This window comes from Perca fluviatilis, chromosome 4 (assembly GCF_010015445.1).
Source record: "Perca fluviatilis chromosome 4, GENO_Pfluv_1.0, whole genome shotgun sequence".
Classification (NCBI taxonomy): domain Eukaryota; kingdom Metazoa; phylum Chordata; class Actinopteri; order Perciformes; family Percidae; genus Perca; species Perca fluviatilis.
Window position 1 is genome coordinate 13961964 of NC_053115.1, and position 16772 is coordinate 13978735.

General features: G+C 43.1%; 1 protein-coding gene across 1 annotated transcript; it reads left to right on the top strand.

Annotated features, from left to right (window-relative positions):
• The first annotated feature begins 2335 nt into the window (after positions 1 to 2335).
• LOC120557195 (ras association domain-containing protein 5-like) lies at positions 2336 to 14403 on the top strand. Its single transcript, XM_039797307.1, has 5 exons — positions 2336 to 3518; positions 9223 to 9336; positions 11048 to 11381; positions 11484 to 11599; positions 11893 to 14403. Exons 1-5 carry the CDS (start codon positions 3372 to 3374, stop codon positions 12034 to 12036), a joined length of 855 nt encoding a protein of 284 aa, XP_039653241.1. The 5' UTR covers positions 2336 to 3371; the 3' UTR covers positions 12037 to 14403.
• The last annotated feature ends 2369 nt before the right edge of the window (positions 14404 to 16772 follow it).

Below are 16772 nucleotides of genomic sequence, written 5' to 3' on the forward strand. Positions count from 1 at the left end.
GGTGTGAAGTGCGTGTCCGCGCTATTCTCCGACATGCACTCTAACAATGCAGCCCTATTTCTGATACCGTTGGGGGCAGAAATGTTGCCGTGGGGGGCCGCCACGGTCCAATCAAGTCTCTTATTTGAATGGAAACTAGTTAGGTTAATCATTGTTCTCTGCAGGGACCTCCATTTTGGCATTGCTGTGTTAGCCCAACCTATTCTCAGATGTTATGTATGCTAGTGGAATATATTTAGACATCCACTATTTCAAAACTTAAACTCAAAATCTATTATATTCAACTTTCATACTCTCGTATTGTATGAGCCACAGTATACAATTATGTAACCTGTATCCTCAAAATAGTGCTTCACTCACTCACTCTGTGTGTGTGTGTGTGTGTGTGTGTGTGTGTGTGTGTGTGTGTGTGTGTGTGTGTGTGTGTGTGTGTGTGTGTGTGTGTGTGTGTGTGTGTGTGTGTGTGTGTGTGTGTGTGTGTGTGTGTGTGTGTGTGTGTGTGTGTGTGTGTGAGAACCTGAGAGAGCGGGAGCCTGCATGCGGCTCTTGGCATCCCAGCCTCAGTCACCCACGCAATGTGGTCCAAACACACACACTCCCACACATTAACATGGACGAGAGATATCTGGACAACCCCACAGGCCTGCAGCAGAATGTTTGCAGCTATTATATGCCTAGGGGGCAGATAATGCAAAATTAGCCCCCTTGGTAGTGTGCCAGGGTGAGCATGAACAAATACAATCATTCTACCCTGTAACACGTTGATGGGAATGGAGAGAATTAGAGCGAGCATGAGGGGGATACATTAAGTACATTGTACCAAATGGTCTTTTACCAGCAGAAAATGCTGAAACTACATCCCAAAACACACTTATTTCTTTCAATATTTCACATCTAGTGCAACAAAATTATGACTGTGTAGTTAAAGATAATACGCTAAAAGTCAGAATTAAGTGAGTGTTGATAATGTCTGTCTTGGAGGTATGTGAACTCTGTGACCAAGGCCTGTCCCTCTCCACACTTGTTTGGTTCATAGAGTACACGAGTACTGCAGACAACAGGAGATAATTTCCTGCAGTCTTCTTTCTCCCCTTTTGCTCTTTTTTATAGCTGTGTGTGTGTGTGTGTGTGTGTGTGTGTGTGTGTGTGTGTGTGTGTGTGTGTGTGTGTGTGTGTGTGTGTGTGTGTGTGTGTGTGTGTGTGTGTGTGTGTGTGTGTGTGTGTGTGTGTGTGTGTGTGTGTGTGTGTGTGTGTGTGTGTGTGTGTGTGTGTGTGTGTGTGTTTTATTACCCCTCTGTATTTGCAGTCTCTTATTGTCTGTGCATCAGCAGAAATTGATCCCCTTTTACCCGCTATAAGCACATACACTGCTGCAGTCACACATACATGCAGCACACTTGGAGCCAGCAGATTGGTGTGTGTGTGTGTCTCCCACCCCCTGCACGCTGCCTTCTCCCTTAGTGATTCCATTGATGGACGCAAGGAGCAGAGCCGCAGGTAATCAGTCTTCGGCTGACTCAAACCTGACAGAAAGACACTCGATGAAAGGGTGACACGCTGTCCCTGTATGCTGCAGCCCTCCAGTACCATATAGGTTTACTGAGTCTGAGTAGATTTTAAAATCATACTACACACACGAAAACAGCATGTGCGGACAGTTACATGCAGCATCAATCTCAGCACTGACAGGGGCATTAGTTGCTTTGTGATGGAGGGGGAGGGGGGGTCACTGCTGGAGTCAGAGGGCAGATTACAGGGTCAGTGTTAGGTTAGAGGTCACCGTAATCTCCATCCTGATGATAATCATTCATTATTTTCTTATTTTCACCTTAAGCAGTGTGAGCCCTTCCCTCCACCAACAAACCAGCAGTGGCAGTTAAGCAGCTGTGGAGGTTATGTTTTTATTGCTGGACTGTATTTGTCCCCCTGATTGGTTTGGGCGTCAAAACAGTAGCCCTAATTATGGCACGTTCTAACATAAAAGCCACATGTTTACAATGGTTGTCATGGCTTCTAATAAACCGTTGCATCCTGCTGCAGAATGTCACTAGTAAAGCAGCCATCTTCCCCAGCCTCTCTGTTGCCTCGTCACTGCTGCTCTCACGTATGTAAAACAGGAGCTGTGAGGCTTTCTATCTCTCACTCATCAGCGTTTCTCTTTCTACTTGCCCATGTCTCTCTCTCTCTCTTTTTTTTTTTTTTTTTTTTTTTTTTTTTTTTTTTTTTTTTTTTTTTTTTTTTTTTTTTTTTTTTTTTTTTTTTTTTTTTTTTTTTTTCTTTGTGTGTAAGAGGAAGTGGCCATGCTCTGCAGAGTGCAGTTGCTTGCAGGAAGAGAGAGAGAGAGAGGGTGGAGAGAGAAGGGGGAGGGTGCTTGCAGGCTGATAACACACTCAACCACAGATGGTTGCAAGAGAGTGAGGGAGCAAAGACAGACAGAAAGAGAGAGATTAAGAAGAGGTAGGGAAAGCAGAGACTAAGAAAGCGGGTGAGGCTGAGTGGGAGGCATCCATCTCTCTGGTAGCATTGCCAAAGCAACAGCGAGAAGAGGAGAGAGGAGGTACTACAGAGTCTGTGAGTCAGGTCTTGTTGCTGAAGCCAAGAGATCTTCTGCTGCTGTTTACTCTGGACCCCAGGGATGGATCAATGCTCACACACATAAATGCCAGACTTGAATTGAACCGGGTTTTTTTTTTTGCAGTGGGTCCTTACAGAGGCACAGACACAGGAAAGCAGGATGTGGTATTGAATGCATGCCTTTTATGAGCGTTGGTTTGCGGGTATAACAGGGGCTCTCAGGTGAGCAGGGTTAACTTGAAACCAACCTGTAAAGTGACTCCATGACACCAGCGCGTGCCTATATATATGTGTGTGGGTGTGTATGTGTGTGATGGTTACATACTGTGTATGAGTGTGTGTATATGTTTATGTTGAGCTGCAAATGGCCAGGTGCATATACTGTATGGTGTGTTTGTGACACCGGCGTCAGAACACACACACACACACACACACACACACACACACACACACACACACACACACACACACACACACACACACACGTCAGGAGGAAGTGACACGTCTGTGCTCGATCTCGGATTTCCTGGTCCCCTCTCTGGTGGCACGCAGAGCGTTGAATCTGAGCCGAGTTCACCTGTCTCGCCCTCACAGGCGGGACTTAAACTCTTCTGGATGCATCAACAGAGGACCGCTGACTTTTCTGGATGAGTAAAGGGCAGTTAGTAGCGCGTGTACTCTGATTGTGGCTGAGTCACATCAGCCCTGCGTTTTCGAGATAAACCAGCACTTCCTCAAGCTGTCAACGTGCTGCTCTGGTGCTGCGCCGGTGCCGGAGGCCGTCTCTGGACCTCTTCATGACTGTCAATACAGTGCTGACCCCCTCCATGACAAGCAGTAACAGCATGAGCAGCGGGTACTGCAGCCTGGATGAAGAAAGCGAAGACTTCACTTTCTTCACAGCCAAGACCTCGTTCTTCCGCCAGCCCAAGCATGCAGCTAAGGTACAGAATCAGGGTAACACTCACTCTGGTAGATGAAACTGTAAAAACTGTAATTGAGTACTCAGATGGGTCAGATTGTGGGTGTTTTTAGTAGGACTGGGAACCAAACTGCCATTTATATCAAAAACATGCTAATAGAAAGCAGAAGTATGGAGAGGAAGTGGTGGTGTTTGTGCATTCTCATGTAGGCCTCTAGGTGTGTGAGAGTGTAGGAAGGGTTACTGTCATACGTCTGGTGTGTTGCATTGATCTGATAGGTTGGCCTTGTTCATCAACCTCGATGCCTTTTTGGCAGCTCATTTATCATGTGTGAGTGGCTAGCATAGATTTAGCATCACAGTCTGAAAACAGTGTTTGGAGAGTGAGAACGTGGGTCACAGAGTTAATGATGTTAACCTACAGATTCCATAAAAGCTTCTTCTGTACTTTGCGTCGGAGAGGTTTCCGTAGAAGTGTGTGTGTGTGTGTGTGTGTGTGTGTGTGTGTGTGTGTGTGTGTGTGTGTGTGTGTGTGTGTGTGTGTGTGTGTGTGTGTGTGTGTGTGTGTGTGTGTGTGTGTGTGTGTGTGTGTGTGTGTGTGTGTGTGTGTGTGTGTGTGTGTGTGTGTGTGTGTGTGTGTGTGTGTGTGTGTGTGTGTGGCAACTACTTCACTGTAGCAAACCATTATCCTAGTTACCATAGCAACTCGTGGTTCTTGTTGGCACACACTTGTGACATTTGGTTTTGGTCTACTGTACATTCTATTACTTCATGCATAATTGGCAGATACTATAACTGTGGTATATACAGTATTATTCGCACTGCAGGGTGTTCAAGGTTCTGCTTGTTTGTTGTTGGGGCCTATCCCAAGATGAACAGAAGGTGATTAAATGATTTTTCTATTGGAAAAGAAAGAGAGAGAAAATGTTGATATAGAAAAGTATTTCTGGTTACACAAAAAGCCTGGAGTTAAAAAAAAAAAAAATCTTGAAACTACACAGACATTTGCATTTATGTAAAACATGCTCAGCCCTTTTCTTGCTGTCCTTGTCCTGGCGGTGCGTTTGGTGTCTGACTTGGAGAAGGTATAATCTCTGAATAATTGACCAGCTGTGTTGTCAGCGTGTGGAGTTAGGGTTGCTGCCATGCTGAGACAGAAGGGTATTGGGGTTAGCTTGTCTGGGCTGCCTGCCGGCACAGAAGCTACCTGCTGATGGTGCCGTATTTCTTCTGCACTACGCAGCCAAAGAAAAATGGTTTGACATATAGTGTAGCAGCACGGCTATAGAACTGAGGAGGGAATTGTTCTTGAATTGCATCCTCTTGTAGAGCATTACAAGTAGCCATGCAGTGAAATTGTGTTTTGTTACTGTGTTTTGCATATGAGAATATAGAGAAATGAGGACACATTTTGTCTATAAAGATGTTAAAATGTGTCACTGTGTTAAGTCCTCTTCCATGTATGTGTGCATTTATGTGCACAGACACACAGGGAGATACTTACATTCATCAAAACAGTGGAATGGGAGTTCATGTCCTCTTTTCTTTATGAATTAATTCCAGAGCTGAGCCTTTTGCTTCAGATTAGCCAGCCAGCCTTAATGGGCGTGCATGCGTATATTTACAGTATAAACCCCTGTAGTATCTCATACACTGCACACATCTAGCAACATTGGTAGGAAACTAAGTGTGCAGAGGTGGACTTCATACAGTAGTTATTATAAAACTGTACTGTATTAAGCAGATTTTTAAAGTACTGGTACCTAATGAGTATTTCTATTTATTGTTTTTTTCAACTACACCTATTCTCCGATTGATTGATTGATTGATTGATTGATTGATTGATTGATTGATTGATTGATTTAATTAATATATTTTTTATATTAAGATAATTTTTTACTTTATTAGATAGGGATAGTCTATAGACAGGAAAGGGGGGAAAGAGAAAGAGGCAGCTGCTTAGGACTTAGTCTACATGGGGTGCATGTTCTACTGGGTGAGCTAGAGGTCGCCCCCACTCCACTATATTTTAGATTAGATTCTAGATTAGATTTTTGATGTTACTCTGTTGCATTTTTTTGAGGGAGTAGTTAGTTGTGTCACAGATAAAGACTGTAAGTACAAAACATATACTATACACTTTAAAACCTAATGCATAGCTTTGTATTCCAACACTATAAAAAGTAGTTAGATTAGCAAACATTGAAATACTGCTGCTGAACACAGAACCTTTACTTGTGTGAGAGCAAGTTTGTATGCGTAAGTGTGTGTACTGCTGGCCGCTGGCACACAGCGGTCTCTGAGCTGTGAAATAGAATCAGCGTGTGTGTTCTCTTCGACAACTGTTAACAGCGCGTGTGTGTGTCTGTGCTTGTGCATGTTCGTGAGTTGTCGTTGAATTCTGTCGACATTTTTTTGTATTGTTAGTTTAGTTCTGACAGCGCTTGCCATGTCCTTAATCTTGGTCAGTTGTAATTGATCCTAGAGTCTAGTGTTACCTGAGTTTTACGTCATGATGTCACCACACACACACACACACACACACACACACACACACACACACACACACACACACACACACACACACACACACACTTGCAAAGTCAAGAGTAAGTTGATGCTAACAAAAGGATGGTCAGGTTAGACAGACACATGGTTTAATACTGAAAATGTTGCAGCAACGTTTCAAGCAGTCATATGAACGCTCTTGTATGATCTCAGTAAGAACATCAACACTTAGTCATGTCACCCTGAGGGGTGTGGGTGTGTATCTGCATGGCATGTTGACATATGTGTGTGTGTGACCCTTATGTAACAGTCCTAGATATGTTACACACTTAAGCTGCTTCACATCTATCTGAATCACCGCATTAAACTGGATTAACTGGCTTGGACCTGTCACCTGTAATATTGTTGTTATCAGACAGTGACCAGTCATTCTGAAGGAACACTTATTGCCAGAAGCTAGTGTTGTCTGGGTAAAATTGACCTTTAGTGTGGCCGGGTTGTCTCAGTGGGTAGAGCAGGCGCACCTACTGTATATTGAGAGGTTTATGCCTCGACGCAGAGGTCCAGGGTTTGAGTCCGACCTGTAACAATTTCCTGCACGTCTTCCCCCTTTCTCTCCCCTTTCTCACCTAGCTGTCCTATCAATTAAAGGCGGAAAAGCCCAAAAAATAATCTTAAAAAAAATACTATTTACCTTTTAGTTGTCCTATTCTTACAGAAAAGAGAACATATTTTATCACTTGTGTCATCAAGTACATTGTTTGCCCGGACGCTCCATGCTTGGCACCGTGTATGCTGAGTGAAGATTAAGAATTTAAATACTAACGAGTTAGAATAGTTGGGAATATCAATGATTTTTCATGTCATATTTTTCATCAAGTTGACCGAGGTGCTACAGTAGTCCATCAAAATGTTAGTGTTTTCCTGAAAACACAGTGCAGACTGTGCAAGTCTTTTCAGTGTCACATCTCTCTCTCTGTTTCTGTGTCTTGCTGGTCATTGGCTCCCTCGTGACCTGGTCCAAGCAGGGCAGTGTCCCAGGACTTTTTGGGACTCAGGGGCGGAAACTGCTCCATTGTCCTGCTCTATTGTCCCCTGACCACTCTCACTGGTATGCAGAAAGGGAGGGCAGGGCACCGCCTCTGATACATTTAGAAACTTGCATACAAACGCAGGAATTCCTGAAAGGTTCTTTTTACTTTGTTGCCTTAGACTAGGAGGAATTTTGGAGTCAACTCCTCCATATCCCTCAGATTATTTTCTTAACCCCAGATTTTGCCATACACACTTAATGTTTATGCACCAGAGTTTTATTAAATGTATGGATTTTGATTATAGTATATTCATGAGTCTCAGGAGAGACAACCAAGGCTCTTAAAGGTCCCATGACATGGTGCTCTTTGGATGCTTTTATATAGACCTTAGTGGTCCCCTAATACTGTATCTGAAGTCTCTTTCCCGAAATTCAGCCTTGGTGCAGAATTATAGCCACTAGAGATAGTCCCACAATGAGCTTTCCTTAGGATGTGCCATTTCTGTGTCTGTAGCTATTGAGGAGGAGAGGGGGCAAGGTGGAGGGTGGGGGTGTGGCCTTGACCAACTGCCACTTTGCTCATTTGATGCCATGATGTCACTCTCTCATGGGCGGGCAAAGCAGAGAAAGGGGAGGTAACCTTGCTCCTTATGACCTCATAAGGAGAAGATTCCAGATCGGCCCATCTGAGCTTTCATTTTCTCAAAGGCAGAGTAGGATACCCAGGGCTCGGTTTACACCTATCGCCATTTCTAGCCACTGGGGGACCATAGGCAGGCTGGGGGAACGCATATTAATGTTAAAAAACCTCATAAAGTGAATTTTCATGTCATGGGACCTTTTTAATATTGAAATGTGTTTGTGTCCTAATAAGGAGATTTCAATCGTTTCATTTATGACATGCTTTGAACATAATAGCATCAGCTGCTTTCACTGCTGTTTCACTTCAACATGGACATTTACCATGATAGAAGGACCATCATTGCACAGACTAGAGGAGTTGCTGATGATGAGTGTGCAAGAGATAAAAGCAGCAACAAAAAACGTACAACGTGGTTTGCTAAATCAAAAGTCCCCCTGTTCTCGCTGTTTCAATCTGTCCAATCCACAAATGGACACACACGCAGTTCTGTCCTGGCATCTAGCGCTAAACATCAGCCTTGGCATTTGGAATGTTATAATGTTACCACCTCTTTTTGCTGACCATCAGCCTGGAGGACCTAAGCTGCCCACTGCTCCAGTGTTGAATGAAATTGTGACTTCATCACACAACCCGAGGACCCTACAGAAATGATTTCTGCCCTGCATTCTCTCTCTCTCTCTCTCTCACACACACACAAACACACACTGTCTCTCCCTCTCTCTGCCCCAGAAAATGCACACGAACAAGAGGAGGAAAAAAATGCTATTGTAAGATAGAGAGGATGCATCCCACTGTACTATAAATAACCCAGTCAAACTCTGTGTTGCTAAGGCTGGTTCAGCAGCCACTCTTTCATCAATCCTTACTCTCTTCTTTCACTGCATCCTCTTCGCTCGCCCCCCACCCCCTGCGCCGTCCGTCTTTTCATCGCTTCATCCCTCACTCTCTCTTTTTCTCATTCCTACAGTAGTCACAGAGGGAAATGAGTAAGAGTTAGAGGGAGGCAGCGCTGGCAATATTCTCGTGCTGTAATACTAAATGTGTGATTTGCTCCATTCACAACATTTCCTGTCCCCGCGTAGAGCTGTGGAGTTGTGTAACCACGCTGAGGAGGAAGAGACCGTGTAGTGTCTATACAAATCCCCCATCAGCTTCAGTCAGAGAAGCAGCTTTTCCTCCTGAGGTTGATAAAGATGGAGGATAGGAGAAGGAGGTGTTATCACAGGTAGTGCAGGAACCAGCCTAGATTATGTCTAGTCTTGTTTTCAACCAAATATGACGCCTGATATTGCTGCAAGTCAGTCAGTCCACTTTTCTTTTTCTTTTTTTTTTTTTAAAGGTTTGCAGGGGAGACCGCTGTGTGCCAGGGGGTTTGCAGCAATGGTTTCTTTTGATTCTGGTTTATACAGATATCTTTTCATAAACTTAAGCAAAGCTTAAGTTTTTTTCTACAGGACTTGTGGAGGAAGCAGCGCCATCTTCTGGTTAAAATAAAATAAAAATACTACCAGATGTTTGAATACTTGTCTCTCTGCCTTGCAGCAGAAGGAAGCAAAGGAGGAAGATGGAAGAGGAACAAAGGGCCTGTCAGAAGAAGAGGTGCGGACAAGGATAGAAGAGTATAACGCTCAAGTCTCTGAAACTGGCATGAAACTGGTGAGTTTTGAACACGTGTTGTAGCTGGTGAATGTACTGTACTGTTCTGTATAATGTCAAACTAACAATGAAACTAGATTTTTCTTTTAGAACTTCCTCGCTTGAATAGAAACAGAAAATTGAGCTGATACAGGGTGTTAAAAAAGATGATCTATCTAATAAAACGAGACGTATCTGTATGTATGTATGTATGTATGTATGTATGTATGTATGTATGTGTGTCCGTGTGTCCGTGTGTTTGGGGGGGAAGGTAAACTGCACGTCACACGCAGTCGCCACATGCAGAACGCTTTACAGCTACATGATTGCTGGATATAAGCCAGACACTATATAGTATTAAATTACTGTGAGTAATTCCACCAAGAGCAAGCATTTTGTGCGACAAAAAACTCCCTTTTAGGCAGAAACCTTGAGTGGTGAGGAAAACTTCCTTTTAGGGAGAAACCTCGGACAGACCCAGGCTCTTGGTAGGCGGTGTGTGACTGTGCCGGTTGGGGGTGTGATGAACAATGGCAATAATAATCACAATACAGATAATGGAACTGGCATAGTAGGGCACTGTAAGGTGTCGCAGTGTGTAGCAAGGTGGCCGGGCGTAGCAGGGCACTGCACGGCGTGGCAAGGCATAGCAGGTCTCTCTCTCTTTCTCTTTCTTTCTTTCTTTCTTTCTATCTTTTTGCGCGGACACAGACACACACACACACACACACACACACACACACACGTCTGTTTGTGGTGGTTGATTAACCCAGATAGGTGCTGATTAGCTCTCATAACGGGGCCAGGTGGGTAGCACACTGCCATGAGTCCATGAGGCTACGGTCTGATTACCCCACAATTTCATTGTGATATTTTGTGATTACATTCTGAATCTGCAACATTCTTTGTCCGGTAAATATAGTTGTACAAAGTCTTCCTCTGACGTAGATGTAGCCTACACTTTAAGTCAGTAGTAGGCTGTACAGTGGGGTTGCATATTACGTGGTTTGGGGTCCTTCTGTAAGTACTTTTGGGGTACAAGAATTCTACAAGCAGTAATACCACAGGCCAAGCAATCGATCCGTTCCAAACAGGAACCACATTTTCAACGGGCACTGTACTAGTATAAAAGAAAGAACAAAAGTAGGTTATCAGTAGTTTATGTCATAATGTATTAACTTGGAAATCGGCAAAGGTGACGGGGGTGGTTTCCATGTTGACTTTAAAGGAATAGTTTGAAATTTTAGGAAATATGCTTATACTCTTTCTTGCCGAGTGTTAGATGAGAAGATCGATACCACTCTCATGTCTCATGCAGCTTAGCTTAGCATAAAAAAAAACTGGAACAGGTGGAAACAGCTGGTCGGACTCTGTCTGAATGTAACAAAATCCTCCTATACCAGCGCCTCTAAAGCTCACTAATTAACACATTGAATCTGATTTGTTTAGTTTGTTACCTTTAGACAGAGCTAGGCTAGCTTTCTTTTTTACCCTGTTTTCAGTATTTATGCTAAGCTAAGCTTAGCTAACCGGTTGCCGGCAGTAGCTTTATATTTACCATACGGGCATAAGAGTGGTATCAACCTTCTCATTTAACTCTCAGCAAGAAAGCGAATAACTGTACTTTAAAGAACCACATACAGTACTTCTTCCCAGCTAATAGTGTGCATACCCACACTGAAATGTGCCTTCACTCTCTAACTGTCTCCCTGTTTCTCTCTGTGTGTTCTAGGCTTCAGACGGATCCTACACAGGCTTCATCAAGGTCCATCTGAGGCTCAGTCGACCAGTCACAGTCCCCGCTGTGGAGGCGGCGGACTCAGAGGGAGCGTCCAGGCAGACGGCTGGCCGCACTCAAGCGCTGTCAGAGTGCCAGGAAGGGACGGACTTTGGGCAGAGCCAAAAGAGAACATCCTTCTACCTACCGTGCGACTGTGTCAAGCAGATCCACATTAGCTCTCTGACCACCACCAGAGAGGTCATCCAAGGTTTGCTGAAGAAGTTCATGGTGTTGGACAATCCCCGCAAGTTTGCATTGTACAGACAGACACACCGCGATGGACAGGGTGAGGAAAAGACACCTGGTTACTTGCTAATTTGCAGAAAATGTGTGTAATAGACGGCAATAAATGATGTTTTTCTTTCTTTGGGCCTTTTTTCCCCTCCAGATCTGTTCCAGAAGCTTCCTCTGTGTGAGTGTCCTCTTCTTCTGAGGTTGATAGCAGGGCCTGACCCAGAGCAGCTCAGCTTTGTCCTTAAGGAAAATGAGACTGGAGAGGTGGAGGTAAGAAAACACACACACACACACACACACACACACACACACACACACACACACACACACACACACACACACACACACACACACACACACACACACACACACACACACACACACACACTTTGTGTGGTATCAATTTTTTCTCACAATTTTTACGTGCTTTATTTGGCATGAAAGGGGGAATTATACAGGCTGCTGAGGCAATATTCCTTTTTGATAGATATTCATAGATGGCTAGTAGCAAAAACTAACTTTGTGCAGTGGTATTCTAATCTGTTTCTCTCATTCTCTGACAGTGGCATGCGTTCTCTGTCCCTGAGCTGCACAACTTCCTGGTAATCCTGGGGAAAGAAGAGGCGGAGCGCATACGGGCAGTGGAGCAAAAATACACTGTGTACAGACAGAAACTACAACAAGCCCTACAACAACATGACCCCTGACCCCTTCACCTGTTACCTTACGACCTCAACCCAGGGAGAGACTGACCCTCTAAACGCTGACCCTTCAAGACCCGTGATCTATTCAGAGACTGGAGCCAGAGCTGAACTCATCTCTCCACCCTCCACACATAGACCCAAACATACAGTACATTCACACATAGATGCATACCCTTTCTCAGGACGCATACAAGCCCACCCAACCATCGACACAAACGCTCCCCGAGGAGAGAATCAGGGGTTGAAAGCGACATGAAAGGCTACAGGGGTGTGTCGTCTGATAGCTGGTTGGATAAGCAGAGTTTTCATTGCCAAGGACACACACAGAAAGATCAGAGCAACACAAGATCTGAAACTCCGACTTGAGATCTCATTTGGGACTGATATGAATCATTTGTGTTTTTAAAGATACCCTCTTATTCTTCTTCTTCTGCTGCTGCTGCTGCTGCTGCTGCTACTGCAAGTGTTACTTATGCATGAGTCTCTCTCAGCTCATCCCCCTGCACATAGAGTTAGAAGTCACACAGAAGGCATGATTACTTTTTGACAGGACAATCATATGGAGTGTTCTTTTGATTTGATTTTTCTTGGAATTGATGTATAGGGTTATCACCAGATGTATTATTTTTATGCTGGAATATAAGACGTGTGGATTTGTGAGAGAGTTGTTTTTGGGTCAGGGTCAAGAAGAAAGGAAAGAATAAGAAAATTATCAGAGGATGGATCTTGCCATTCTCTGTTTTTTCTCAGGGACCATGCGTTGGGCAAAGGAGGAAAAGGAACCAAATTCCACCCTACAACACCCCACTTTTTTTTTTGCCCACTTTGTCCAAAATCTCAGCGTTTTTTTAATTTGTTGCTATCATTTTATTTTCCTACTTTAATGCCATGTGAAAAGCTGCTGTCAGGAGCTTCGCTGACAGAAAGATCTTCAAACCAAACCATTTACCCGATCCACAAACCTAAACTCTTCTCAGATAACTGTGATTTCATTTTCCCTCCCTAAATCCTGACCCCAACCTTGCTTGACCTGCTGAGCAAGGCAATCCACATACTTTTACAGAATTTACACTTTATTGTTAAAGTGATTTTACACTGTTAGTATATGGGTTTCATTTGAATGTCAGAGGGTTTTTTTTTTCTTCACCAAAGCTTAGAGGGACAGAAGATTTTAAATGGATGAGAGACATTAGGAAGTTTATCTAATTTAAAGGTGGCGTATGTAAAAAAAATTAAACCATCTTCTGTTTTTGCACATTTGGATGCAGGTCACTGAATAGCCCACAACTCTGGGGCTGGGCATGCATTTCTGCTTCTCTTTTCTTGTCATTTTTTCCTCTTTTTCAACTCCCCATCTTCCACCCAAAAAAAGAAACAAAAATATATTAAATTAATGATAATGGCTATGATGTACCAATGACGTGTTTGCAATGCATATGTATTATGTAGACACTGGAAAAAAAAGTGACAAGGTTAAACTTTGTTATTGCAATGAATATTGATATTATTGTGTGTGTGTGTGTGTGTGTGTGTGTGTGTGTGTGTGTGTGTGTGTGTGTGTGTGTGTGTGTGTGTGTGTGCGCGCAATGTGAATTATTATAAGTGTGTATGTGTCATCGGCGCTCCCTCATTGGGCCTCACTTATCAACTATTAAAACATTAATTGAGTGCACATGTAATATAACGCATTACAACTGCAAATTAGGTTGTTTTGGAAAAGCTATTTGGCATGCATGTATCATAAAATGAATGCATTTAACCAAAGCATTTAGTGTAAACATTTCCCACACACCCTGAGATAAATGAGGCTCGTCGTCCATAAGCACATGCTTCTCAGTAAACCCAAACCTGTTCTTTTTTTTTTTTTTTAACGCCACCACCCAAAGCCCAAGCTGTTCCTGCTGGCAGTGCCTTTTGTTTCATGTGCCCCTGTGGATCTATGTAAGGTGTGTTTCAGCACACAGGTGCCTGAGTGTATGTGTGGGCGCTTTTGCAAGTGTGCAAAAATCTGTGTTTCTTGGGTGGTGTCATTTTTTCGTTCTTTGCCCTACCCTTAACACATTTGTCTTTCCAACAAAACCTGTGTGTGTGTGTGTGTGTGTGTGTGTGTGTGTGTGTGTGTGTGTGTGTGTGTGTGTGTGTGTGTGTGTGTGTGTGTGTGTGTGTGTGTGTGTGTGTGTGTGAGTGAGGTGCGTGTTATTTATTTCACGGTCCACGTCATCCATATGAAATAATGTCAAGGATGTTGAGACTTAATGCTTTTTTTTTTTGCAATTTATTTTTTTTTTATTTGAAAAAGTGTGTATAATTATAGCAGTAGAACTGTACAGAATATCACAATGAAATAAAAAGGTCATCCCTTTATTGAAATGTTCTCATATCCTCTTGACATGGTTTCACTGAAGGTCATTCAGCAGTATAAAACATTACTCTTCTCTGCATTTTAAGTTTGTATGTTCAGTCTCGATTTGATACGGCCCAAAATGGTTCTCTGTGTATGCGTCTTCAACCCTAAAAGCACATTATGTAGACCTTTATCACACCACATAAAATATTAGAAAGTCATGAACCATGGGGTGCCATCACATAGAGACAGACTGAACAGAAATCCTAAAGAGAATCCTCTCACTTACCGTGATTGAAAAGGCATTTTTCTTAGTTACAAAAAAAAGACCGATAATCTACACTAGTTTCACTTCTTCATGTTGGTCCTGTACAGCAAAAGAGTCCTTGAGCTTGACACTGATTCCAACCAACCAATGTACTGAGAATTGTTGCAAAGGAGTCAATCATTTGCTATGACACTGCTATTATGTGCACGTCATTGTCATATTGTAGACAGCAAATTCTGAAATTTAGTGCCTGCGGGTTAGATTTATTTATTTTTTCATATCTCTTAAGAGAGACATTTATTTGTTCAACGATTTGAGCAGAATGCGTTGTCCAGACATTCCCCAAGTAGAAAGTGTTGAGCTTTTCATCTCACCTTTTCTTCAAGCGCCAACTTGTATTGCTTTCAAATCACCAGCAGGTGGCAGTACCTCATCTAAACTGCAAGTACCATTTTAACATTGGCAGTGTGTGTATTTGCACACATGCACGTGTGATTTTATTTTATATGTTCTGATATGCTTGACATGATAAAACATTTAGGTTTTGCAGTGACACTTTACACAATACTTTCCCTGCTCTGTTTTCAAAGGGCATTGAAAATGAGGTGTCGGCCCAATAAACCCTACAGGTGTCGGTGTCTGTCACAGGCTACCAAATACAGCCAGAACTCACAACCCCCACAAGGACATATAGGTAGCTTTGCACCTGGTCACATCTCTTGCTGTGGTTGTAAATTCACTGGCTGTGATTAGAGTGCCTCTTCATCCACACACTTACACCTTGTACCCTGTTGAGAGGAAAGTGCAATAAGATCAATTTATAGCCATTGTCACTCTACTTTCTCTATACACCACCAGCTAAGAATAATCAGCACGGCCAAGCTGGCCTTAAGGGCTGGCTGCTGCCCAGAGGGCCACCTAAAACTGTGTCAGTATGCTTATTTATGGCAGCAAATATAGACAGACCCATCTTCTCACCTCTGAGAAAGAGCTAAGATTAGCATCACCCTCTGCCCAGCATGTATCACTGTCTGAATTTAGCCTGTTCCCCTTCTCATGCTTGCCCGGTCTCACTTCGTCTGTCCTCTGCCCTGCCCCTAATTATATCTAGCCCTCCAAACCCTCTCCAGTTTCAGTCCACGGTTCAGCTTTCCTGACAGGTTATGCAAAGTAAATGACCAACAGCACTGTGTTCGCCCGAGGAAAGGTCTTCTTAGCCCTTGGTCTGCAACTAGTGGTTGTTTGGTCTATAAAAAGTGAAAAAAAAGTAAAAGATGCCCAAGGAAAAGGTTTTGTCTAAGAAAACCACCAACTACTTCCAACAACTCAGAATCAGTGATTTGTTTGGCATTTTCGCTCAAAAAAGGATTTATTTTCCTGTTGATCAGCCAATTAATAAATAGCCTACAGTAATTGTTTCAACTCTACTTTTCCCCCTACGTCTCAAACATGCATCTGTAAAATAATTGGCACGACACTTTGATTTATACAAATGGTATGCTACTATGTAAGCTACCACTCAAATAACCATTTTTGAAATGCTTGCTCAACATACAAATGATAATTTTGACCCTTTAATGCAGAGGTCTTCAACCGTTTTAAAGCCAAGGACCCCTTAACTGAAAGAGAGCTGGAGCAGGGACCCCCTACTACATATATTGTAAAAAAAATTAAGTTGCATATTAAACTGGGCCTACAATAACGTTTAGGCGACCTAAAGCCTTTATATATATCTTTTTTTGCATAGAATACCAAGCTATTAAAATAATAATTGTTGGCATGATTTTATAAATCTAAAATAATTAACAATAATTAGGTGGCCCCCCTGCAGTGACTCTGAGGACCACCTAGGGGTCCCGGACCCCCTGTTGAAAATCTATGCTTTAATCATGACTTGAATGACTCAACAGCCAGAAAACCTGGTATTCACCTTAACCGTTTATACTACTGGCTGTTGATAGCGCACATTAATCATTTTAGTGTATTGCTTGAGCACACTCACATTGGCTCCTATGCAGAGCTCCAGGTGGACGCTGCGGGGCGCCCTTCTGCTCGCTGTCTGGATGCTCGCTAAGCACCGCCCTGCTCCCTCCCTCTGTTTGCCTGCTGACTCCGGGCTCACTGAAG

Bases quoted from the DNA above. Each gene is read 5' to 3' on its own strand.
- LOC120557195 (XM_039797307.1), top strand. From the start codon at position 3,372: ATGACTGTCAATACAGTGCTGACCCCCTCCATGACAAGCAGTAACAGC. The intron at 9,337-11,047 runs GTGAGTTTTGAA...TGTGTGTTCTAG, and splicing joins CTGAAACTGGCATGAAACTG to GCTTCAGACGGATCCTACAC. The intron at 11,382-11,483 runs GTGAGGAAAAGA...TTTCCCCTCCAG, and splicing joins GACACACCGCGATGGACAGG to ATCTGTTCCAGAAGCTTCCT.